General features: G+C 38.8%; 1 protein-coding gene across 1 annotated transcript; it reads right to left on the reverse strand.

Moving 5' to 3' along the window:
- Positions 1-343: 343 nt before the first annotated feature.
- FAM91A1 (family with sequence similarity 91 member A1) lies at positions 344-27055 on the reverse strand (the record flags this gene model as incomplete). The annotated part of the gene is made up of 24 exons (XM_081996744.1): positions 344-738; positions 2051-2120; positions 3095-3218; positions 3502-3609; positions 4120-4269; positions 5587-5659; positions 6596-6709; positions 9511-9645; positions 10122-10270; positions 10965-11097; positions 11873-11959; positions 12164-12276; positions 12688-12806; positions 13711-13823; positions 13925-13963; positions 14694-14800; positions 15879-15941; positions 18899-18989; positions 20059-20172; positions 21394-21461; positions 23166-23223; positions 24129-24280; positions 25016-25100; positions 26984-27055. 24 exons carry the CDS (start codon positions 27053-27055, stop codon positions 562-564), a joined length of 2514 nt encoding a protein of 837 aa, XP_081852870.1. The 3' UTR covers positions 344-561.
- Positions 27056-27967: the final 912 nt, after the last annotated feature.

The raw sequence follows: 27967 nt of genomic DNA on the forward strand, positions 1-27967 counted from the left end.
TCCCATTGTACTGATTTGTCAAGGCCTCAGTGTTAAGCTGAGCTACAGAATTCAACAATTCTTAATGCCCCATATCACCATGATAATTTTTTTTTTTAACCAGTAGGTATCACTGAGCTTTCAGTGGAAGAGCCAAATCTCTTACCTTTATACAGAAAGATTTTCAGTAATACAGTACAAAACTAAACAGAATTTATGTCTGAGTAACGAACATAGAAAACTACTATTGCAATTTTGTGGTGACAGCATAGAAATTTAACAATCATCAGAAAGCCTAGAAAGGGTGTGTTTAGTTATAAAAGAAAGATTGTCTCAAGATAAAAATAGTGCTGACAGCTAAAAAGCTCTCTGTTGCAGCAAGATATGCAGTAATGAGTAACAAGGTCTAGACAGTTTAAGCATTTCCCCAATACTGCAACACAACACATTTTTGTAACACTACTTTTACATGGGTTACGCTGCAGCAACAGTACACTTCTTAGTGGCTGGCACTAGGAATTAACTGTAATAGAAGAAGGCATTTAGTGATCAATGCATCAGAATCCCTATTTGACCTGTTCCTTAGGTGTGGTTGAAAAAAACTGAAGAAGGGGACCACCCGTTCCATTCAGATAATACACCTTCTTTGAACATGAGATTCTTGGCAGGAAGTGGAACACCCATATCTGCAGAAACAGGCTGCAAATGTGAACTTGAAGAACCACCATCATGGAGCTGATCCAGTGTTGAAACACCTTCCTAAAAGTAAAGGAAGAAAAAAAAAAAAATAGTGTCTTAAAAACTAGACAAACAATGAAGGATTTAACAGGTAGAATACGATAGGCTAATCTAATCTGCAAATACACTTAGCATTTCTGAAGTGTGTTACTTTAATCCAGTAAATACCAACACATTATGGAAGAAAAAACAGAAAAAACAAGAGAAAGCATGAAATAAGCATACAGTTGCTCAGCTGCATCTATGCATGCATTATTTGGGTTCCAAGAAACCTACAGGGAAGCCTGAGGCTTAAAATCGAAGGGAAGACCTAGCAAAATGAATGTAAAGGTATAAAAATCTTCAGGACAGCTATCATACTGCTATTTATCCCATACTGTGCTAAGAGCTATGTATATATTTGGCACATGGAGGCACTGATCTGACCACATTTTGTGTAGTTTTATTTCCCAGAAGTTTGGTTTATCTCAGCTTAAAAATCACTTCACTTTCTTTTTTTCTCTATATAAAGATAATCATCAAGAAAAGCGTATCTCAGAGGTAACATTTAAGTGATTAGGACAGGAGTCACTTGAGACTCTTTCATAGATGGTTTCAAGGCTTCTAACCTACTGGGAATCTCAAAGTTCTCATAAGGAAGCCGTTTCAGGGTCACATCATCCATAACAACTACCTGGTTAAGTAACCTGCAAGTTCCTTACCCTACAGAAAAGATAGAAATTTAGAGAAAAGTATCGTAAGACATCAGCAGCTAACCAGATTCCATGTTACATGTGGACATGCCTTGCTAGCATACACGTCCATGCAGAATTATAGCAGGCTACAGACCTGGCATTCCTCCTTGCTTGCTACACAAAACCTCTATTCTCTATCTATGCTCTTTAAAAAAATCCTCACAGAGTATGCAGTTTTACATATTTCTACTCATTAAACATCAAGTTCTAGAGTATCTTAGGACAAGTGCAAAAAAATAACTGGTATGAAACACATGTTCATGTATTTTTATTTTCCTAAGGGAACACAGTTAACTTCAGACGCAGATAAATCCTCAAAAGATTAGCATATCCATTGTTTGCAGTAAATCTCCCTAACATATCTAAAAAGCAACCAAGTAACCAGCAGAGTCGCTGTGTAAATAAGGCTAGAAAAGGAATAAAGAAGTGTTCACTTTTGCTACCAGGTTGATAGTGCTCTTAGTAACAGTTACCATTTAAAGAAAAAGCAAATGAAACAAACCATATATGTTTCCATACACCCAAGAATGGAAAGTAGGAGGGTAAAAATGGATGCCAGACCATACAGAATGATTTACATCTGGGTTATTACTCCTTACCTGGAATGAATGAACAAAATTAAGGACCTGAAGAGATAGCTTTCTACTGGAATGTAAGAGTTTTTGAAGGCTGTCAAAAAAAAAAAAAAAGAAGCAGCTATGTCCAAGGTGCACAAATTTTTACTAGTAAAGTACCACCATAGGAACTTGCCCACAAGTAACTAGTAGTACCAATCATCATGTGACAAAGTTAACTTGATAATACTGTTGTCACTGAAGAGGTGCTGGACTCATCTGCTCTTGAGTCTAGTCAGCTAAATGCTATTTTCCCTACCATTTACACCATGCTAAAGTGAAACTATTGCAATTGAAAAGTGTTATTTTACATAAGATATATTAATATATTAGACTTCATCATGTCACATTCTTATGTAGGACAGTCTGGTAACATGACTTTTAAGCAGCAGATTAGTGACACACTGTTAAAAAGCAGGTCAACTACTATAATAAAATACTTAAGCCATGTTTTCAAGCACCCTTATTTTCGGAACAATGCCCTAGGGAAAAAAAAAAATCCCATTGTTTGAGAGAGTAATCTTTCATAAAAAAAAAGCTAAAGTAAAAAGCAGAAGATGGCTTATCAAAAGCCATGATTAAACTTATCAAATAAAATACCAATAGCAAAGAAAATTTCCACAAGAGCTAGATGTATTTTACATCAAAGCATTACCAACAAGCTTCACCCCCCGAACTGTTAGGAGAAGGAAAGAAAGCCTGTGCCAGGCTAGGAACGTGAAAATGAGTAGGATGGCACCCAAATTTACTTTTTTTTCCTCATTTGTTCAGACAGTTTACTACAATTAATTTTCACCTTGCAGAAACTATAAAAACAACCTAATCTTTACCACAACTAAGGACTACTAGATTGTACATTATAGCTAGTATCTATGAGCCAAAAAGCCACCCCACACACTAGAATTAGGTACTCAATGAAATTTAGATGAGTTCTGCTCCTATAGTCATCAAGTTGTAGGTATCGTTTTTTGCAGAAGCTCTGGATATAACACAACCTGTTAAACCTGTAGCTGATAAACTACAGCTCACCTTTCTTTTCTACATAATCCATGAGTGGCAATTTTTCTGCAGACTTTCTGATTCAACTCAGAGCTGAAGAGTGGAATGCCAAAGCACAATTCCAGGGGAACCCATTCCAGTTCTGTTGTAGGTACTGCAGAAAGAAAACCAAGAGACAACCAAGTGTTAAGAAAAGATGAAACAATAATATTGATCCCAGAATCAGTTATCTCAGATCAGGATCCATTGGACAGTTCATATTTTTTAAGACAGTTCAGTTACTGAACTGCTTAAAGATTGAAGGGAATCTGAATTCAAGCGGAGTAACAGTTAGTGTTGCACTTGTTCCAGACAATAATCAATGTGTTCCAATCCTTAAAACAAGATATCTCATTGGACTGAAAATGTTTAGTACAAGCCATTTGTGATGTTTTTACCTTCAAGGCTTTGCTTGACTGCAGAATCCATTGAGGCTTCTTCTATTACCATCTCAAATGATTCTGTGCTCCCATTTACATCAGATCCTGATGTTAGCTCAGCCTCTCCTAAAGGTAAAGTAATTCTTACATAAACATGTAAATGAATATAAGTTTAGTTACCACCTGATGTAAGGAACATGACACAAGCTTTGCCAAAAGACCATGCAGCTATAAAACTGGAGGAAGGGATATGGAGAAACACAGGGCCTGACTCTTTTTAGGACCAGTCATGTAGAGATCCTCAACACACTTATGAAAGATTAAGTTCTAGCTTATAAAAGTGACACAATTTACTTAGAGTATTTTGAAATTACTCTTTTTTTTTTTCTTCTGATGACTGTTCTAGTCCAGTCATTTTTCAGCCTGTAATTGCTATTTCTGAGCTAGTCACAGAAAAGAATTAGGAAGCAAGCCTACTGCAAATAGTTTTACACTCAAAATGGGTTCCTATCTGTGTTGGATAGTATTTTGTAAAGCTCCAAATCAAAGAGTCTAACCCTTTGTTCACCGTTGCTAAAGTGGTTGTATGCAAAATTAAGGGAACACAGACAAGAAAGACAATTATTGGTAACCAACCTCTTCCATCAGAAGCATCGCTGAGCTTTCTGTTAGCATGGCGACTTGAAGGATTCAACATCGTGACATAGCCACAAAAATGCTGCAAGTCAACTTTGTTTCTCAGTATTTTTAAAGCTGTATGAATGCCCATGTTCACACGAGAGAAGTCTAGTAGAAAACAACACATAGTCCAGCTTACTTTACAAGAAGCCTCCTCCATAACCATATAGTTCATCTCTAGGCCAGGCTAAGTTTTTTATCTGGATTTCTCTGTCTTGTAATGCTCCATCTTAGTGATCACAGTGGTAGAGCTGGGATAACACATCACAGAATCATTAGGTTGGAAAGGACCTTTCATCAAGTACAACCGTTAAGTGATAACATAAGTGGTAACAGTCTTCCCACACCAAGCCCTAACTGGTATTTTATAGTACAGTAAAAGACACGAGGAGAAAGAAAAACACAAACAGAAGATGACATCTCTCTCACACACAGACACATACAGACAACAGAGATAGCAAGGTTCAGCTAGGAATCAGATGTCCAGCTCTTTCAGTGCCAGAATCTTTTATGACAAATTCAATGCAAGATACATTTTCCACATACCTGAAATCTTGAAGAATTAGAATACAGTATTAGAGGTTAACAAGGAGTTTCAACATTGAGTTGTTCATGCTAGAACTTAGAGAGTCTGCCTTCAAGATTTTTCACCTAGCATCAAGTCAGAAGAAAGCAGACATCCCAGAGAGAGCAAATATAGAAGTAACTCATTCTGAACCTAGCAAAACTAAACTAGGAAGTTAGCTTTACTTCTAGTTGGCCCAGATTTTTCTTAGTAGCTTAAAGAATTTTATATTTCATATCTGGAAAGTCATACTTTTATGACAGCTCTCAGTTGGGAAGGCTATGGCCTCAACTATGCAAAGCTTATGTCCCACTCATCAAGGAGTATTTCAGAACATGTTAATTCCTGCCTTTCAAAATCAGTAGGGCTAGGCAGACTTTGAAGCAATAGGAGATTTTGCTAAAAAAGCTCTTCCTAGGGAAAAAAAACTCCATAATAGTTCCTAGTGCTACTAATCAAGATAAGTTTGTTCAGTTTCAGTCTCACCCATCTCACAGTTAAGAGATGCTGAATAGAATACACGGAAGATTTATTTATGCAGTTAATAAATATGCTAGTTAATAAGCAAGTATGCACAAAGAAAGATTCGGAGGTGTTTGTGGAAGTTACTTCTTTATATCTGTGCTAGAAGAGAGGACAGAAAACACATTTTAGTTATGACAGAGAAGATAGGAGAAGACCATATCTCTAAGCTCAGAACAGACTTTCAACCATTTAAATACTTTCACTTTTCTCATCTAACTTCTCATAAGTACAAGAAAATTTGTATTAAAAGTATTATTGTAACCCTACTGCACAAGGTAATGTGCCAGAAAATTGAATACAGTGATGTACAGATTACATTGAACACAGTCAGTTACCTCCCTGCTGCTCAGCTTCATCAAATGGGAAAGGTATGTGCATTGTTTCCCCCACTCCGTGCATGCCATGCCCCTGAACATGAAGAAATTAAATTAGGAACAGAAAAATATACTCATCAGCATAGTTTTGTCCTACTTGTGCTCCCTTTTAAGCAGTACCAATCAAGTTGATGAAACAAATGAGCAGATCATTAAAGTTCTTGCTTAGCTGAAGTAAGTAATTAAATTAAATACCCTGTCTTTCCTCCTAAAATGCATCTGAGTAAACTCATTGAAGTTAAATTCTTCCTGTGAAGAGGAACAATTTTTCTCTCAAATTACTAGTTAAAAACAGATTTCATAATTGCCAAGCACTTCTGGACCAAAATGGAGTTTCCATGCCTAAAAACAGACCATTTTTGAACAGTCAAGGCTGTCACAAGTGGGCCTTTAAGAATGTGTAATCTTACGTTTGTCACACTATTAAACATCTATGTATTTGAATGATTAATCTTGAGAGTTCAGCTGAACTGATGGAACAGAACAGGAAGCTATTTTACTTCTCCCAAGAAGACAAACCCACTCTATTTCTGCTGTTTGTGATGAAGAACATATTTTGCTATTTACTGCAAGAGCTGAATAGCAAGCATTGTGGAAAAAGTGCATTTCTACAGCAACAGTTCATACTCCCAGCTACCTTAAAGCATTACTGTTTAAAAAGCTTGTGGGCTCTTCACTTTCATTCCAACTTCCTATATCCCCAACAATCTCATAAATCTACATCTCATTTTTAGCTAGCAAAACTCTATTGTATCTACCCATAATACCGTAACGCATACGGAACACGCATTCAGTTCAAAACCCATGTCTTAACCACCACTGAATCACAGCAACACTGGCTACAGAAGTTAAACGTATTTTCAAGTTCTTGGCAAAAGTGTAGCTCTCCTACATTGTTTGCCTCTACCACATAACAGCTTAACTCAAAAAATTATACATGTTTTCATAATTTATACAAAGCACTCTGTACCTGAATTAAAACAGCAGAATGTGTTAAAGCATCATTCAACATCGTGAGCACATTTGAAGTAGGAACTACTCCTGGGTCATGACCCCAAGACGTTATTAGTAAGCGATCATAACCCTAGAAGAGAGAAATTAAGAGTATTTACATTTGTAATGGACTACCCAGGCACATAAAGTGAAATACTAGAGTTAAGCATTAGCATATTGTTGCAATCAGGAAGTTACCACAGGTAACTACAGCTTTATAGAGTTATACTTTGTACCAAGGATCACTTGTTTTCATATTCCTAGTAAAGACAGAAGTTTGCCAACCTCAAAGTCAAGATGCTATTTTGAACAGGAGTGTCATCTATTCTAGTAGAACTATGTGGCCATTGCAGCAGCCTCCTAGCAAATAGCAAATGAAAATAACCCCACATAAATTTAAAAGCAAAATATAAGCTAGATAAACCAACATCGCCAAAAGAGAATGAAGATGTATCAAGCCCCAAAATACCTGCCCAAGGGGGAGGGACAGGAAGACAAGAACACTGACTAGGAAGTAATTGCCTAGTTTCTCAGTTTTCAAGATTTAATTCCCTTACATCTCCGTACGATTTCTAGAAATGTCTTGATAGTTCTCTACAAAAATGACACTGCAAAACAGTAGCAGGAGAGAAGCATTCACATATGCACTCAGGGAAAAAAAGCTCCAATAAGCTTGTGATAGCGCAGAATGTGAGATCATTTAGTACAAAGCAAACACAACCTACCAGCACACTGAGATTAAAGCAGTATCGAAGTTTTCCAAGGCCACCACACTCAACGCTTTTTACTAATAAAAAGTATACAATCCATACATTTACTGGTAGTTTAAGCTAATGACAGGCTAAGGTTTGAATCAAGCTCATCATCACTGGCCTTACAAAATGCCTTCTGCTCTAGAAGCCTTGATTCAATTAATCCTATGTTATCCTAAATTAAGTCTTAGAAGTATCAACAAAATTTTTGCAATCAGAAAGGGAAAGGACACATGAAAGAGGTTTGAGGAATGGAAAATACATCTACAAATCCTAGAGCCAGAAATGACTGCTGATTCAGGTACACCTAAAAATACACATCCCTCCCTGAAAGTCTCCATATCATGCTAATGTATTTAGCTCCTCAAGTATTATTGGAGCACAAGTCTTACGAGGAGCGGCTGAGGGAACTGGGGTTGTTCAGTCTGGAGAAGAGGAGGCTGAGGGGAGACCTCATCGCTCTCTACAACTACCTGAAAGGGGGGTGTGGTGAGGTGGGTGTTGGTCTCTTCTCCCCAGTAACTAGCAATAGGATGAGAGGAAATGGCCTCAGGTTGCACCAGGGGAGGTTTAGATTGGATATTAGGAAAAATTTCTTCACCGAGTGGTCAAGCATTGGAACAGGCTGCCCAGGGAGGTGGTGGAGCCACCATCTCTGGAAGTGTTCAAAAAACGTGTGGATGTGGCGCTTCGGGACATGGTTTAGGGGGCATGATGTTGTTGGGTTAACAGTTGGACTTGATGATCTCGATGTCCTTTCCAACCTTAATGATTCTGTGATTCTGTATCTACTCAGAACGATGACACGAAAACTGCAAAGGCCTTTGCAATTCTAAATTTAACAATATTCTTTTTTTAATTCCATTGTCAGCAGCAAGATGCAAACACTGCTAAGCGTCTGGGGCATTTCAAGTCAAAGTCAATAGATACAATGATGTTTGGTTCAGTCAAGTTTAGAAGTTGCCATGGCCACTTCCACCTGGGTTTGCCTAGTATACTGAAAACCTAACAGTGCTCCTTTGTGGCACATTTGCCCTTATTACCATCTCAGAGACACAATGGGAGAAGGCAGCATCCGAAGTTTTTCAGGCATGAGTTGACCACCTGCACTGTTTTGTGAGACTCCTTGTCAAAGTACTGTATGGATGATAAAAAGTTAAGTGGATTGAAGGCTGTTAAGGAATTTGGGAGAGCAACTGATCACTGCAGAGACAAGAATTCCAGTCACAACCTCCATATACACAAAAATCCCATACAGCTCAGGAAGTTCCAGACCAGAACATGGGGAGGGATTGAAAGGTTTTAAGAGGAAGTATAACACATTGTGCTTATTCTTCCTATTTCCAGCCACTGTTAGAGACAGGCTACTGGGCTAGGAGACCTTTTGTCCAACCCAGCACAAGCTTTATTAAATTATTCTGCTATTTAAATTGCAGGGAGAGTTACAGCCTAGAATTTCAAAGTCTTTATCACAGATTTCTACAGTAGACAAACTGAAAGTGATCACCTTAGTCATCTTCTAAACCAGGCAAAGTTGTATATCACAGAATCATTAAGGTTGGAAAAGACCTTTAAGATCAAGTCCAACCGTCAACCCACCACCACCATGCCCACTAAACCATGTCCTGAAGTGCCACATCTACACATTTTTTGAATGCGTGTGATGGTGACTCCACCACCTTCCTGGGCAGCCTGTTCCAATGTTTGACCACGCTCTCAGTAAAGACATTTTTCCTAATATCCAGAGGTGTCCTTTCTTAGATGATACTAGAAGAAGTACAATATACTATGGTCTCTATCTTTTGATATAGCTCTTCTACATCTTTGTAACACACTCTAGGGATGGGCTTACAAACATACATTCACAATGACTGCAGTACCACATTTTACACTAAAATTGAAAGGGGTGGCATCAAATACACCAAAGTTACATTGTGACAAAAGAGACATAAGTAGCATTCCCTTTTTCAGAACCTGGAAAGAAAACAAACTAAGATGCTACATAAAACTTACTTCTAGAAAAGGTACATCATCTACAATGAATTATACCTCTGACTTCAGCTGTTATCCGTGAATAGTCTACAACATCTCTTTGAAACATTTAGAAAAGGAAGGGAGAATAAATCTATACATACACTACCTGAAAAATGTCTGGAAGTTTTCGAAGTCGTGTTCCTTTAGAGAGCAACAAAGAGGGTGGCCCTTGTCCAGTTATGTGGTAAATATACAGTTTGAACCAAACTGAACTGACTTCTGGTATTGCAGGTCCAATATGCTGAAGAGATATTCAAGAAATTAGAAAGAACCTAATACTGCAACTGTCATATGTACAGATATCATCTAAGAATCAACATTTTTAAAAAAATATAAATCTGGTTTTGTAGCACAGGAGTTCAAATGTATTATTCTGCTACTGATGATGTTCTAGGTACTTAGTCCAGTATTGCAAGACTCTTTACAGAAAGGTGATAGTAAGGTATTTTCTATGAATATAAATTCAAGAACAAAGTATCTGTCATTGACTCTCATTTATGAACAATTTACCTGTTCAAGTTAACAAACTTAGTTTACTAAGTATTCACATTTTCCCTCACTAAACACTTTTTTTCTTTTTAGATGAATGGCAATACTATTCTACATGCTAATTCAGTCTCTTCAAAAGGGACATCTAACACATGTATCCAAAATAAAGCTATTAAGAAAATACTATATTACTAGATACTGTGAGGAAAAACCCCAGTATTTTTTCACCTGGGGAGTACAGCTGCTGATAGGTCGAATTTCATTGGTAAGTGGTGCCATGGAAACCAGCAGAGTATAATTTTTGTTGAGCACTCTGCTGCAGGTAGCTGGATCCAAGCCAAGCAAACTCTCACATCGCAACAGGTCCAAGGGAAACCCTATGTTGAAAATGTAAGATTCTTAAATTATCACTTAAGATGGAACATACAAACCAAAATATGAGTTCAGATTTTCCATTCTTCCTGCTAAGCCATAAATCCAATATTTTCCACAACAAAGTTTTAAATTGAGGTAAATTTTAATAAATCTGTACATAATTTTAGCAATTCCAGTCACACAGGGGTGTCTGGCACAGAACTACAGCTTGCTCCTCACCAACTAGCTGATCCCAGGAATTAAGCAAAGAGGTGCTGAGGAAGTTAGGTAAGATTTAAAAAAAATAAAAATATAATAATATTAATCTACCCCCATTAGAAGAATACACTCCCTTTCATGACTTGAAAAATGTTTCTTTGACTGAACAACTCTGAATAAACAGTGACTCCTTCATCATGGTTGTAAGAAGCACACAATTTGAAACCAATCTCTTCCTCAAGTTCAACTTGTCTTGCCATCATTATGCTTTAATCTGTTGCTTTGGATGTTAAGTCCAAGCCTTGGCAACCAAATCTGTCATTCAACAAGCAAACCCAGTAATGCAGGCTCAAAGGATGATGAAAAAGTGACTTTTTGTCTTCAAAATATCTTTAAACAAGTAGGACATAGATTGTTTTCTGAAACAGCAGCTTAATCAGAAAGCCACGGCAAATAAGTAAACAAACTTAGAAGGATTTCATCAAGTGTTCACAGTACCGTTATTTGGTTGATCAGGCTGTACAGCTTGTGCGCCTAGGTCTTTATTATGCCGCAAAAAGAGTATCGTGTTTCTCAGTGTAAGTGCATGATCGAAGTACCGCTGGGCTTCCCCTTCACCTGTACTTTGAACCTAAGGAAGAAACAAAATAAATGCATACAAGTGGCATGTTGTTTCCACAAGCATCAATTACACAAAAAGAAAGATTAACAAATTAGCATATTAAAGCTTTGTAATTGTGTAACAACCCTGTAGCTTATATGCAAAGGTGATTTACAGCAACTATTAAATGAAAAGCAAATCTTGGCCATGCTAGTCAGTCAAAAAGTACACAAAGACAACAGCTATAAATCAGAACTACGACTCAGTCTTTAAGTAAAAGGATTTATAGGTCTAGTCATCCTGATACGTACAAAAGGATACAGCAATTAACAGCAGTCCTCCTACATAATTCTACAGTTGTCCTTCTGGAATTATCTTCAAAAGGCAGATAGGTTAAACATTCCAGCACATAATGGTCAAATTTTCCTACAAAAATTATGTGCAGTCTCTCATAAATATTAGCACTTTACTAAAAATAAACTGATTTCCATTGAACAAGCCCTAACGCAGGTGTGTGTACACACAGACTCAGGCAAACGTAGTTCATGGAATCACTTTGCTCACCAGACTCACCACATACACGCATACATGCACAGTGTGTCCCTTCAAGTCACTAGAAGTACAAGTGTTGTGAATAAAAAAACCATCTTAACTGAACCACCTAGGTTCAGTATGATAAGGTGTTTTTTCTTATCATTGTATTGCTAAATAATCAGTTTTACACAACGAAAATACTGGGGGTTTTTGCCCCTTTACAATTCAAGTGCTGAAAAAGCATTTGGTCAAATATGTAACAGATTATTACCTTTTCCAGCTCCACTAGGAAGCTGTCAAGACTCTCATCTGACAGCTTCCCAACTTCAAACATAGTGACCGCATGACTTTTCAAGTTCTGGAACAACAAAACAAAACTGTCTTAATTCTTTGAGAATTGAATGGGCAAGTAAAAGTTTCACTAAGCAAAAACATTTCTTAAAAAAGAAACAATACAGCACTTTTTTTAAAATTAGTTACAGCTCTATTATATTGAAGTCAAAGTATTTTAAAGCTCTACATGTTTATTGATGGCATAATACATTGAACAATTTTGACATACTGGTGAAAGATTTCCCATCATTAAAAAGGCAGTGAGAGTAGAATCAAACAGGAAGGCAATACGCTTTGTGTGTCCACTAGACAGATTCAGGCTGCTCACGCTGGCTGTTTCAGCTAACAGAGAATAAAAAGAAAATATATGATCACATTTGTTTTATTTAAAAATAATCAAGTTTAAGTCAAATCTATTAAAATAAAAAATAAAAAAGAAAAAAGCATTAGTTATTCCCACACTGAGTGGAGCAGAATTCCCTTATAACTACTAAACTACTGATACAGTTTGTATCTTTACACCAATTGATACCCATAATACAGATCAGCCTCATCTTCAGAAAAAAGCTACTTGGCTAAAGAATTTTAAACCAAGAAGTAGACACCACCTCTCCCCACTGTATATTCCATATGAAAAAATGAAATCTACACAATCTGTGTTTCACTTGTTTCTAGACCCTTTACAGTCTATGGCACTCTAGAAATATAAAAACAATTGATCCTAATGTATTAAGATTTACTGTTAGTGCTAACCTGGATCATCTTGACTGTTGGTATCTGTATCTGTGGCTGATGACCCAGCTTCCTGTATAGGACTTCTGTTTTCCCCACTGTCCCATGAAAGCAGCATCTTTTGAGGGTCCAAAGTACTCCTATTAATGTGAATTAAAAACCGTATCTATCGGTCACTGTAGCACTAAGAGAAATATCTCTGCCTTCCAGTGCTAGTAGTCCATGTATAGGCATACCCAATACATGCCTTTCAATACTTCTAAGCCCTAAACCAGTCAAGCTTTATATCCCTCAGAGTCCTGCTTCAGCTTCAGCAGAAAAGTTTATTTGGAGGTTTGAAAATACCACATTTTGAAAAAGAGACCTAAAAAAAAAAATCAAACCACTATTGCTGAAGAAGAATCCAATGAAAAAAATCTAATTCACTTTGTTCTCACAGTCTGAATTAGCACTAAAGAAAACTCGGGCATGGCTGTTGTTTTAAATGGCTTAATAGAATTTGAACGAAAAGTGCCTGACCATTCTTAATTAATGCAACTTGGCACTCCAGCATGGAGAACCCTTTGCTGACTGGCATTAACAACAGTGTCCCAGGATTTCCTACAGATATTCATGTATGTAAGAGTGTAAATGACAGAACTGCAATGGTACCTGATAGCAAGCAAGCAAACCTTATGTACATATCCACTGACAGCAGCGCCAACAGACATTGTCTCTGCACTAGCACAGCAACAGCTGTTATTTCTGACCCCAGGAGTTTAAAGCAAATGTACACTTGCCTGCTTCAAAAGTGAGCATTTAAAGGTCAAAAAGCCAGCACTAAGTAACAGCAACAAAAGTAGTCCATTGAACTTACAGAGTACATTATCACCCCTTATCCTCAGATTAAGAGGATCAGGTACTCATGATATACATTAGAAAGCCAAGTGAGATTTGTTGTTCCAGAAGTCAAAGCAAGCAATCAATAGCTTTACAATCAGATTTTGGTGCTAGCTTTCTCTTCAATGAGAAAAATAAGACTTGTGAAAGAAGGGAGACACTTACTTCAGTCTGTTTACCGAAGGAACGTTCTTCCATGATGGATGAAGATTATCCAGGTTTATTACTTGGCCTTTTTTATGCGCAAAGCCTAACCGACAATACATGGACACAGCATTCTGAAGAAACACACACACAATAAGGAATTGCTATATGAATCCAGGTTGCAAGACAGTGAACTTTCCACATCAAGTTCAACAGATGCATCATACACACTTACCTTTACTAAAGATAAGTCAATCTCTAGGACATTTGCAAGCTAAAAAAAAAAAATCAACAATACAGTATTAACAACACACAATTCATCACTTGTGGGCTTCAGCATCTTTTTGTTGGCTTTCTTTATTTTGAAACCCAGCCTGTACTGGTAGAAACAATTTTCTCTTCATTGAAAGTGATGAAAAAAAGGGGACGAAGTCTCATAATTGTCCCACTTGAAACCAGGCAAAAGAAATATGAAGTTATCTTCCACTGTGTAATTCCTAGGTTAATCATGTATATCAGAAGACACACAAAGACAAAAACAAATCCTGGATATATTTAATGGGTATTTTTCAGGTGCTTATTCACCATGTTTTGTGAATAAGACCTTATGAAAACATAATTATCATATTAAAATTATAAATACTTATGCAAAAGTTGCATTCCTACTTTAAGCCAACAGTCTGCATGTCTTCACTGCCAAAGAAAAAAATTATTTTTTTAATTTCACACTAGCAAAACAGACTCTGTTCCAGTTCTAGATAAAATAGTCTACATTAGTCACCCCTGTACAAATTCATTCCAGCTGATGGAATGGGTTCACTGAATTGAAGGTACTCCTTCAAGCCTGAAGGACCATAAGAGTTACATTCAACATAGAAGAAACAGGTTGGATCTTAAGCCTGGCAATAGCTCTAAATAAAATCACTTGATATCGACCCATATCTCTTTATGTATTTTCAGCAGTATGCTTCCTATCTCCCTGACACAGGGTAAGTTTTACTTACCTCTGCCACATTAGTGTGTTCATCTATTGAAACAAATATCTTGTACAGAAGTGTTTCAAAGTAATCACCTTGCACTCTGTTCATCACAAAACCTTCAAGTGGTGGCACTAAAAAGAAGAGTGACTTGCAAAATTACAATTTGGTAACTTCATTAAATTGAAACTGCATAAAAAAGGCAAAATATATTTATTAAGTTTTCAAAGTACCTGTAATCTTGAGGATTTCCCAGTCACAAAGAATAAAAGCCTAAAGATAGTTACATGGTATATAAAATTCTCACACTCCTTAAGAAAAAAGTAATGTTGTCAACGTGTTTTCTTATAAAAACTAAAGCCACTCTACCTTGCATTGTAGCCTTGCAGTCTCCAGCTCATCCACTACAGATAATTTTCAGTCACCCAGACCATAAAATGATTTTGTAATGTGGATGGAGATTAAATCATGGCTTTAATGATTTAAAAAACAGAAAGTGGGGCCACAGAAAACCCACCCCACACACATAATCCAGAGCTGAGACTTCCAAAGCTATCATCTAAGCAGTAACTCTCTTGTACTTAGAGGACTTTCACTTAACTGAGCTCTACTACAGCAATGACAGGTATTTCTGCATGACCAGGCTCCAAACGATTAATGCCTTTGCAGATTATACCGAATTCAGAAACCCCGAAGACCTAGCATAGAATAATGAGTTGTTCAAAGGGCAGTCATATGCTGTACTAGTTTATGCTCCTACATAGTCCCCAGACACAGCGCATAACTATAATTGAGGTGACAATACTATGAAGGATGGAACAGATAGCTATAAAAAAGTTGCATCTGTAGAAAATCGGAGTGAAAAACCCATGCCCTTTTGGTAAGGCAACTACATTTCTCTATACTATTCTTCCTTTTCATTACAGACATGTAGGAGGGTACATATTAATTCATGCCGCGACTCTTTAAAACAATCTCATCTTACCTAAACATGCAAACAAAATAACATAAAAATTCAAGTTGAAATAAATCCTATATAGAAAAAAATGTTTTAATAAGGTTGAAAACATTTAGTCAGGAAAAAAATTTCACAGCTCACATGCTTTGTTTAAACAAACTCATGCACACAGACAAGCAGCTTCCAAGACAACTACAGGATAACTGAAATGAAACCAAGAAAACACAGGTATAATGCCATTAATATTTACTTACCTGCTATACAGCTGTCATCAGATATTGGTACATCAAGGTAAATAAATCCTTTGTTATACAAACCTTTACAAATAAAAGCACATCATTTTAGAAAAAAACATTTTCCAGAGTACTAATGATACAAAGTAGACTTCCCCATCAGCCAATTCAGAACTTAAAGTAATTTTACTTAACAGCCTCTGCAGTAGAATATTACTTTGCAATGCATGGATCAACCAACTGCATCTACTGTTAAAAGGTATCACCCTAAACCAAAGTTATTTACCTGCAGTCTGATGGAGCTCTACAAGTACTCTCAGGACAATCGACCACAGTAGAATGACCACAGATTGAAGCCACAACATTTGACAAAGATGAGTGTGCCTTTGCCTAAATGTTAACTTAGTTTTTGGCATCGTCACTGTACTGTCAAGAGGTAGTTTTTCTATCCTGAATTAGTTTTGGCAGCTGAGGATGCTGGCTACATTTTGGTTCTCCCTTAATTCAGGCTGGAACTCACACACTTCATAGCAAGGATACAAACTAAATCACATCAGTTCTGATGGTCCTCACATGTCCTTCCTACTCATCTTCACAGAAAGTCTTTTTTATACAACTGCAAAAATAAATGCTGGGACACTTCAGCACAAGGCATCAGCAAAGCTGCAGCAGATACAGATGGACATTATATACAATAAAGACAGTAATATGGTAGATTTTTAAATGACACTTCCCCACATGAAGTTGATTTGAGCACTAAGCATCGCAACTGAGTTCTGCAGAGTAGATAATCCAGGGCGAGCTTTTTAAGGAAGGGCAAAACATTTCAGCATGGTTATCTTTAGACTCTAAAGTTTGTAAGAACTATACTCTAATAGTAAAGCATAAAGCTAAATTACACTGTATAAAATAAGCCAAATCTATTGTCAGTTGTTCCTTTGGTGTCACCCAAGATCACTCCATCTACACCATATTCATTACAGCAGGAAAGAAGTGTACCAACAACCCTCAGGTGAAATGTTATTAAACACCTAAAGTAGAATTGTCAGGATGTTTCACACACACACACAGAGCTCAGCCCAGCTATAGCGTATGTGTATATACATATCTCAATATTGTATCTAGTAAGATTACTACTCCCAATCAGATCTTAAATAAAATACCTGCATTGAAACAACAACTAATCTGAATTCATGCTAAAACAACTGCTGTTCGGCACGGGCAGTGACACACACTCAGCTATGCAAACTGATGTGCATCAACAAACCAGCTTTAATGGGTCAGGATGACATTACAAGCCATCAACATGCTAAGGGTGCTTTTCACTGTCTCTCCTCCATATTCAACTCTCATAGCTGATACATCCTTACTTACTGTACCTGAAATGTATTGATGGCATCATAGTTTGGACTAAACAGTCCTCTTTCCCCATAAAATCACATCCTACTGGCAGTCCATTACATTAATCATCTGTACATTCATTTTCTACCCATGATTAGGGTAGAAAGTTACATTAGATCCTTCTAAACCTACTAAACCTGAACTGTAACCCCCTCCATGAGCAACACCAGGCCATGAAGGGATTGAGAACAGCCCTGCCAAGAAGGACTTGGGGGTCTTGGGGACTGAAAAGCTGGACATGAGCTGGCAATGTGCGCTCACAGCCCAGAAGGCCAACCTTGCTGATTGCAAGATGCTGGACTGCATCCAAAGCAGCGTGGCCAGCAGGTCAAGGGAGGGGATTCTGCCCCTCGACCCCACCCAGAGTCCTACATCCAGCTCTGGAGCCCTCAGCACAGGAAAGACATGGGCCTGTTGGAGCGGGGCCAGGGGAGGCCACAAAAATGATCAGAGGGGTGGAACACCTCTCCTGTGAGGACAGGCTGAGAGAGTTGTGGGTGTTCGGCCTGGAGAAGAGAAGGCTCCAGGGAGACCTCATCACAGCCTTCCAGTACTTAAAGAGGGCTTCTAAGAAAGATGGGGACATATGTTTTTAGCAGGGCCTGTTGCAATAAGACAAGGGGTAATGGTTTTAAACTAAGAGGGTAGATTTCGACTAGAGATAGGAAGACATTTTTCACAATGAGGGTGGTGAAACACTGGCACAGGTTGCCCAGAGACATGGTAGATGCCCCATCCCTGACAACATTCCAGGTCAGGTTGGACAGGGCTCTGAGCAACCTCCTCTAGATGAAGATGTCCTTGCTCACTGCAGCAGATTGGACTAGATGACTTTTAAAGGTCCCTTCCAACCCAAAGATTCTATGATTCTATGTATAGAGAAAGATCATGAAGTGTTTGCAGAATTTGAATTTTCTTAAGCCCTATACTGTTTCAGATCCACTCCAGAGCTTGAATTTCACCTACCTTTTTGTTTTTTTTATCATTTTGCTCTTCTTCAGTAACAGGCAGTGGAATTCTGCCTCAATTTCTTATGAAAACCACAGTACACAGGTTCGATCGCTTGTAGTAAGCCAAGCATTTACAGACAGACTTCTCAAGGAGTTCATCAATGAATTTGTACTCCCTTGCCTAATATGATTTGTCTATATCTAATACTTACACTGAAATGTGGACACATATGCACACCATTTTTCAGTGATAGTTGCAGACCTTTGAGAAACAAGACAGCCTATTGAATTTAAGCCCCATTTTTATGGTGTTCTAACAGTACAAAAATCACAAAAACTCTCCTTCTTTGAAAAGCAAGGAGTGAAGTTTTACCACCCAGGATTACCAACTCTGACATTTTTAATTTTAGTTTCTCTTATCCTCATCTACATCCACGTGCCCCACAATCTTTACTGACAGTTTCTAATGAAAGAATTTGTTGAATCAAAGAATAACAGAGCAACAGCTGCTAATGGCTCACCATACAAGATCTAGACTGCAGTCTGTACATGCTCTTGAGTATTTTCTTCCGCTTCCTCTTATGCTTCAGCTGTCTGCATCCCCTTTTATTCCTAGTTTTCAGACACTACTCTCAGAATTTATTAAGCAAGATATACAAAACGGAAAAAGAATGTTCATGAAAAACTTACTGTGAACTACATTGAAGTCTAATGAACCAGCAAGCTGTGGACCTGAATCAATTATCTTGTCAATAGCAGACTTCTCCGATGTAGTACATATCTAGGTAAAAGAAATCATGTCAGTCTTTTGTAGAAATGAGTCTATACAACTTATTTAATACCACTCAGAAAAATCCCAAATATTTCAGCCCCAAATCAGTCATAAGTAATACAAGAATACAGGAAGTAACCCATGTTCTTAATCAAAATATTTGCACTGAAGAATTCACTGCAGCTCTTGTTAAAGTCTTAAAATTTTTTTAACTCTTTTCACCACATAAAATTATGCATGCTCTAGGAATGGTACTTAATTGCACAGATGTTTGGCAAGTGAAGTCCACAGTATAATAGATTTGCTCTTTGTAACTTCCAAACTGAGTGTTCAGCCACACAACTGAAACCGTTCTAGAAAGAGGTCCATTACAATAACAAAGTAATGTGCTTCAGGTTAACTCTGAGTTGATGGAATGTCAGAATATAAATAGCCACTGCCAAAGATATTCCAAATAGTAGCCAAAAAGAGATTTCATCACTGCTTTAAATATGTTCCAATCTAAACAAACGACTTACATAGAAGGTATTAAATTCAGATCATATGACTAACTGACTGTAAAAAGAAACTGTGGGAATAGAAGCAGAATGAGGATGAAACATTAAGTCAGCTCACAAGTTTTTCATGTGCAAACTGAAAAAAATAAGACTACACAAGGAGCAGAAACAATGAAGGTATATATCAAATAATGTCCACTAACATTCTGATTCTAATTATACTGAAGGTGAGGATTCAGTCAACACTGAACTGTCAGGGCTTAAATACAAAATTTAAGAAAACATATTTTGTTTTGTGTTCCCTACAAAGCACATTATAATACACATTAGTTACTACAGATTGGTTGACGCAAAACCGCCTCAGCACCGTACATACTGCAGAAAGTAAAAAGAAGGGAGAGGAAAGAATGTGTCAACAAAGAAAACATCACAATTTCCATTAGTTCCAACCTCTATTTCCACAAAAGAGTTGTTATAAACCTGCAACGTTATCTTTGGGTACTCTACACAAAAGGAGGCCCCTGTTTTCAGAGACTATCACTATTCAATCAAAATTAAAAATGCAATCCATACTAAAATACCTTGATGTCATCCTCAGTGATGTAGCCAGACTGCACGACCCACCACGCTTCTATAGCGATCTCCACAGGTTTCATGGGTAACAGATCATGAGCAGTTTTCCTTCTGAAAAATTTCTGCAGTGGTACAAACCATTTGAGATAGTAATAAAGAGCACTTCACATGTGCAGACAGCCATTTACCTTTATATAAACTGATTTTTATAAACATCCATTTTTAAGTATATTATATTCAGACTGGACACACACAAATACTATTAGCCTTGTCCTTTAGTAAAAGTTTCCCTCCTCTCTCAAATCACTGAAAATGGGACGGAAAAAAAATGATTTACATCTGATACTGTTAAGTCTTCCCATAAACCCATATTTTCATCCACATTGTATGTGTCACTAATCAAAAAAACATACTATTCAAACACATTAGGATCAAGTCCAAATTTAAACTATTTATGACATTTTCTAATGTGAACAGGTAAGAGAGCGCAGCAAAGTAAAAAAATGGGGTTTTTTTTAAAAGAAGTTCAATTTAAAAAAAAATTAGGAACATATTTTATTTACTTTAAAGGATAAAGTACCCCACATTCTCAATAAGAACGATGCTAAAAAAGTACAGTGAATGTCGGTCTAAGAAAACTGGAGGATACTTTTTATTTATAGACCTAAGTAGCTTCTCATCCTTTATAGAGCCATTACATTCTGGTTCACTCTACCAGCTTCATATTTTGGTAAGCGCACTTTTGGTCGCAAGAGCACTGTGAAGCTACTGTAAGAGCACTTACGAGTTTCCTAAAGAAAGGAACTGTTGCAAACTAAAGGGCTTACTTCTGCCACCAGTCATTACAACATTTGCCACATGTGCTGTTCACATACAAGGATGCCTGCTCAGACTCATTACCATTGTCTTAGAGAAAAACATACATACTACAAAAATTTACACCTAGATGGAGGACTGTCCCAGAATAAACTATGATCTCAACTGCACCCATAGAAACATGGAACAGTTCTTCCAGAACCAGTATCATTATTCCATGTTTACATTGGCCAGGAGACAGTTATCTGGTGCCATAGAGTAAATATAGCTCTGAAAAATATAAGATTTTAAAAAACAAACAAACAAAAAAAACCAAAAAAAACCCAAACATGTATCTTTTTCTTTAGTACACTTCAATTTTAAATTAAAAAGATTATTAACTTCAGGAAATACAATATTATTAGCAATACACTATGTCACACACAATTAGCCACACTATTAAACTAACCAGGCTCATGAAATTATTCCATTTTTCATTTCCCATGAAATAATGGGGGGGGGGGGGCGGAAATTAAAGACAAACTTACTTTTGAAGACCTACATTGGTTCATTAGATCTATATACTGGTTCCTTCCTATACCAAGAAGTCTTAGACCTGAAAAATAAGTAAGGTTTCCTTTCTCTTAAGATAAGTTTCAGCTGAAGATACATAAAACATTATTCAAAGAATCAGACATACTTCTATAACAATATTTTTAATTACTCTTTCTTCCCAAAATAAAAAGATAGTTATGGGACTTAAATTCAGTTCTAACTGAATTTGACAGAGAACCATGTGTATCTAAAACCAGAATCCATCCCCAGTCATTTACTCTGTACAGGTCTAAAAAAAAACACCAAACCAACCAACCACAAAAACCATATCACTCAAGTCACAGGCAGCAGGGAATAATCCAACCCCCTTCTCTCCTACACTCACATCACCAGGAAATAACTGTGCTTCAAATTAGCAGGACTAAAGTTTTACCAGATTTTGGTGGATAGTTTTTCTTTCCCCTAACAAAGCCCATCCCATACACTGGATTTAGAACTCTAAACTAAGAATTAGAGCACAAAAGGCCACATAAGCCTCTAAAGAAGACCATTAAGATACATTTGAGTTAAAATTAATCAAAATTTAATTCTATAATTTCTAGCCTTCAACCATTAAGGAACTATGAACAAATACTGGAAAACTACTCATTAGTTTTAAGCCATATTCTGTCTCAGTTTTAACTCCAACTTTCTAGTTTGACACTAGTTTTTAAGATAAAATGTTAATAAAGATATTTAACTTAATTATACCACAGTCACTGACCTGCAGATGCTGCTAAAGTAACACAATTGCAAGGGGCGGGGGGGACACGACCAAACAACAACAAAAAAACAACTACACAAACCAACACAACAGGGAAGCCTTTCCTCTCCTCATACTCCTGACCACTCTAGATGCTATGCAGCCGCTGAGGAAAAAAGTTTTTCCTTATCTATTTCCCCAGTGTGAACATTATTATGAGGCAGATTAGTACAGTTAACTGACAATATCCTTTTAAGAAACAAAAATAACTGTTTTCAAAAGCTGTAGGCTACTCATTACCTGACTACACACTATCCTTAAACATTCATACCAGAGGTGAGGAATGAAGTCTTCAGCTATAAATAACCTCTCAGTGGCAGGTTTGATTAACACCCGCCCTATGCCAGTAGTTTACATTTTGCTCTGTAAGACTTATCAGCGGGCTATTGCTCTTACTCTGTTCTCCCCCACCAGGTTCAACATTTTTGCTTTCCTGATCTCCCCATCCCATACCCACAACAGTCTAATAGAAAGCAGGATAAAACATTGGGCACATCCAGGAGTGTCATAAAATACCGGCTTCTCTCTCTTTTCTGGTACACCATCCCTCAATCCACACTGATGCTAATTTAAAGGAACAGCAACAGCTTTTCAGTGTCTTGCTAAAGTTTTCTGCCCAACACAGGCCAAAAAGCACACTAGGAAAGGACCAGCTGCTCAGCTTGCTGATGCACAACAGCTGATAAGACTTTCCGCCCAGAAGTCCAAGCAAACCGGAATGCAATACAAGGAAGGACAGAAGCTGCACAAGGTTTTGCACATGCCTATCTGTACTCAAACTAGCCCAATTCCCATGCTGACCATACAGACAGAACTCTGTATGGAGACCATACACTCCTTAATATCACTATTTAAATGTTTCCACACGCTTATGTTCAAGCAAACAGATGCCCACAAAGCAGTTTCCACAAGCTCCTTATTTTCACCTCATTGAAAGCAGAAATGCAAGTAGGCAATACTCACAGTCAGCAGCAGTGAAGTTGGGTAATGAATCATAGCTTTTTTCACTGTTCATTATATCCTTAAAAAGACAAGAAAACTTAGTTGCAACAAGAAAGTCATTGTTTCAGAGAAGCCGGTCCAAAATTCTGCTTGCCTTTTTTTTTTTTTTTAAGAACAAAATGAAATTAGAACGAATCTATTAAAGTCAGTTACCTTATCAAACTTGCCAATTACTTGATTAATCATTACACAATAAATTAAATAAATAAAGAATGAGACTCCTGTTTGATGTAAGCTTTGCAAAGAAAAATGCTGATAGGAAGAATAATAAAATGCTGTATCTGTCTTCAAAAAAAACCAACACACGGAATTGCTAACAGTAATAACCAAGTAAGCTAACAACTAATCTGTTACGTCTGCAATCACTATACACAAGATTAAAAAAAGCACTTCCAATATCCAATGAAAATAAAAGAAGATTGCAAAAGTGCTGACAGAAAACAGAACCATCTTCTTTCTCATAAAAAAGGATCATGCTTCAAGTTTTTAAAAAGCTTCTAATATGGTTAAGTGTCCTTTTGAAAAAGAAAGAAAAGAAAATAACCATTCAAATGTACTCATTTTTAGAAACGGTAACTCTTTTTGTTTCATTTTGTAACAGAATGAATTTTTTTTTTTTATTTTTTTTTTTTTTACAGTTTGAAGTCACAAATCTCAAACATCAAAAGAGAAAGACTGGCCTCAGAGTGAGTGTCACCACAGCTCCACATGACAAAGTCCAGCTCTTGAAAGGCTAACAGGAGCAGAAGGGAAAAAACTGCAGGTACTAGTTATTCTTTAGAAACTTTCCTTACCGTTTCCTTCCTTGTTAGCAGACCCTACCCAAAACCAAACCACATGACAGTGCCTCATATGCATTACAGGGCCATTACCAACATCTCTAGGACAGAAAACAACCTATTCTCACCATAGGTTTGTACTCACCTCCATTATGCCTGTGTAATAGGAAAATGGTGTTACCCTCAGACCTTTTACCATGATGTCAGACAAATGATAAGGATACAACATGAGATGATCTCGACTGTATTTTAACAGATCCTCATAATATTTACGTTCATCTTTCTTGACATGCTTAACTACAAGGAAACGAAAAAAAGTTATACAGTTCTACTATGTTCAGTTTGGAAAAAAAGTGTTACAACAACAGGATTAGAAATAGTATAATGGCAACTGACAGAAAACTAAAAACAAAATAAAGGAGTGGTGCAGGGTATTCGACATCCAAGGATTTCTACATATGATACAAGTTCTCTCAGAGCCTTTAAGGATGACACTAGAACAGAGAAGATTTATTAGGAATTACCTAATAGTTACCAGGAAGTGGCCCACTGAGACAGAACTCATGCAGGCTGTAGAAAACGATCTTTCAATTAGTGAAACTATTATCTACTTTGGGAAGACGAATGGATGCAGTCAGTGGAAAAAAAAACCTGAAAGTCTCCAAACAAATCATAGCCCATAGCTCATGTGAGTCAGGGCTACTGTCAGCATCTCATCTAATGACAGGCTTTATTTTATTAGTCAAATCCTCTCTTAACATCTCTTAATTTCTTGGAAAAGGGAAGCATAACTACAGCAGGAATTCAGTTCCACCTGCCAAGTCAGTAACCTTAAAGAGTGCTTCACTAGAAAAGCTGCAAAATGGACTCAAAAGTCAAGACTTTTCTTGATGTTTTATCATTTAAAAGTATTTATTTTCAGGGATGGATGGACCTTTGAACAGGTCTAGTTCTTGCAGTTTTACAGTAAAGACAAGCTTCCACACAGAAGAATCAGGTAGCAATTAGAAGTTACTTAGCTTCTTTACTCACCTAAGTTATTCCGGTATCGTAACTGATTGCGGATGCTGTAGAGTACGACCTGCCTTTCATATTCCCTCTGAGAGTTTCCAAGACCCTTGAAAACATAAAGGTCTTTTAGCTGGCACATACAAAACCCCTTCTAGTTAAACCACTGCAAAGTGTCTTATGAAGAAGCATATGCAAGCAGTTGTCATCGCTCAGGGAGTATCCCAGTTCAATACAGTGACAGTATCTTTAGCCTCTGTACAAGGTCAAAAGTATCTTTAGTTAAATAGGTCTCTCCCTACAAGGGATGCAGATTTAAGTAATAATCTTTTTTTTTTCCTAGTACCATCCTGATAAAAAAAGGGAGCATCTTATTCTCAAATCAAAGGTTTAGAACACATAAAGCATGAAGCATTTTACCAAGTGTTCAGGATCTTGCAGCCTTGAAGAACTACCTAGAATTAGTGTAGCATAAGCCAAGCATGGTGAATGACATGCTGCACCTAAGCAACTTATAACACAAAAAATAAATAAATAATGAAACAGCCTAAGTTGTAGCTTCACAGAAGTAAGGCAATCAAGTGACCTTAGGTCACAAGATTAAGGCATAAGCACTGCACATTACTTGACTATCATGAAAGAAGATAAAAAGAGAACTTTGGTTGATGTTTTAAAGGCCTTATTTCAAAAACTGTCCCCTCAAAATTCTTCATATTACTCTTCTACTTCACATCTGCAACAAGTGATCTGTTGGGGTCGTTCCCCTCCCCCGGTTCCCTCACTGATGCTCGTATTAAAAAAAGATCCTCAGATAAAAAGGTACTTTACTGCATATATGAGATAAACAAGGAAGTAGCACACATACTGCAAAATCAGGTATTAGAAAAGAAACACCTGATATCACAGACAGGGTCCATAATTGATTAAGTATCCAAAGAGGGATACAAGTATTTGCTCAAGGTACAAAAATATTAAGGACTATTCTAACACTAAAGTAAACAAAACAGTATTCCAGAAGTTACATTAAAGTAAACAGTGCATTAAATACTGGTATATTTTCTATCATGAATCACATAGCCAACAGTATGGCACTGAGCTGGGCAGGTAAAGAGAAATCATCATTCATTCCCCTCTTACAGCTCCTGAAATCTCAAACCCAAGGAATTCAATTCCTCAAGGCCTGCAGCCACTACCCATCCTCTCCATCCTTCCTTTATGCAAGAGCAGGAATTGTTTAACAGCATCAGCTTTCAAGCAGCTAAGACTGTGGAGACGAGAACCTCCTCTCAACTTGAGACAACACCTCTCCTCTGCTATCAGAGGCCCATTAAATCCAGCAAATCAAAATTTCATGAGGTTTTCTCCTCCACAAGCCACTCACTGCAACAGTTCCCTGGCTACGGAAAGGCAGGGCTGCACAAGTCTCCGATGGCCCCTGTCCTGCTTCAGCTCCCACTCTTCAGGAGTTGCCTGCAGGGCACCAGCTGGTCTCGTGCCTGCACAAGTGGAGAGTGACCCCCACATCTCCCTCTGCCCACAGAGACACCAAACCACCCCTTCGTCCCCCTCTACTCACAGAGGCCGCCCCGAACACACACCTATACACCCTGCTCCTCACATACAAACCCCAGACCACTCGCATACCCCGTTCTACCCGCACATCCCCACTCTCCCCACAGAGGGGCCGTGCACCCTCCCATAACCTCCCCTTCACATGCAAACCCCACACCCTCCTCACACTCCCCTCTCCCCATGGAAAGCCCCACACCCACCCCCACATCCCCCCTATTCCGTCAGCCACGCACCTCTCTCCCACGCAGGCACCCGACGGTCCCCGTGGCCAGGGCTACCCGCCTTCCCCCGGAGCACACAGGGTAGAGTCCCCACGTCCCCACGTCGCCCCGCGCTCCGCCTGGCGCCCTGGCACCCTCCCACCCTCCGCTTCCCCAGGCCGGGAGCTCGGCAGGCCAGACCCTCTCCACTCGCCGGTACCTGCTTGACGCTGGCCGGCAGCCGGCCCCAGGGGTAGTTGTGGCGGATGTGGAACTCCACGTCGATGTTCATGGCGAGCAGGCCCGGCCCCACCACAAGACCCCGCCGCCAGGAGGCACTCCAGCCCAGCGGCCGCGCTGCCCTCGGCCCGCCGCCTGCACCGCTTCCGCGTTACGCCCCCGGAAGCGCCTTCATACGTCAGTTCCGGCGGGGGCGGGCAGGGGTGGTGGTCACCCGGGGGTCTGGCCGGTGGCGGGGGTGTGCGCAGCTGCGCATGCGCGCGGCGATAGGCGGGCGGCGGGCGGCGGCCGGCAGCCGGTGGGGACGCGGCAGCCGGCTTGCCCGCCCGGGCGAGCCCCGCTTGCCCGCTGCCTTCCCCCGCATCGTCGGGCGGCAGGGCGGGGCGGCCGTTTCGGCCGGTGTTGATAAGCTGCTGTAAGCGGAGGCGAGGCCTGTGCCTCGCAGCCGGCGCGTTCCGTCACTACAGCAGCAGCAGCAGCAAGCGGCGGGAGTGAGGAGGCCCGGCACGCGCTGTGCTTTTACAGGAGTTTATGCCTCGAAAAGGTTATCCCTCACCTTGGCTGCTTCCCCCGAACACCAACACAACGGTCCGTGGGCTGACACAGATGGGGAACGGATCCAAGCCTAAAACACCTCACCTGCTTGGTCATCCTTAGCCTGAGGTTCCCTGTGCTGTTCACAATGCACCTGGACAAATGCTACTGACAGCTCAGAGCAAGGGCAGGTACAGGAGCAGAAATAAGCATTTCACAAGGAATGAGCAAGATGATTACTTCATTTAGCAGTGGCCCTGGACTACATCAACTGTGTGTGGTCTGCATAGCGTGGGGACTGAAAACTTGCAGACCTGAATAGCAACAGCAGTCTGTCCCATTCATACAGAGTCTTGAGCAAGTGGATTAATACAGAATCATAGATTGGGTTGGAAGAGATGTTTGAAGGTCATCTAGTCCAGCCCCACTG

The sequence above is a fragment of the Phaethon aethereus genome, assembly GCF_964289735.1.
Source record: "Phaethon aethereus genome assembly, chromosome: 2".
NCBI lineage: Eukaryota > Metazoa > Chordata > Aves > Phaethontiformes > Phaethontidae > Phaethon > Phaethon aethereus.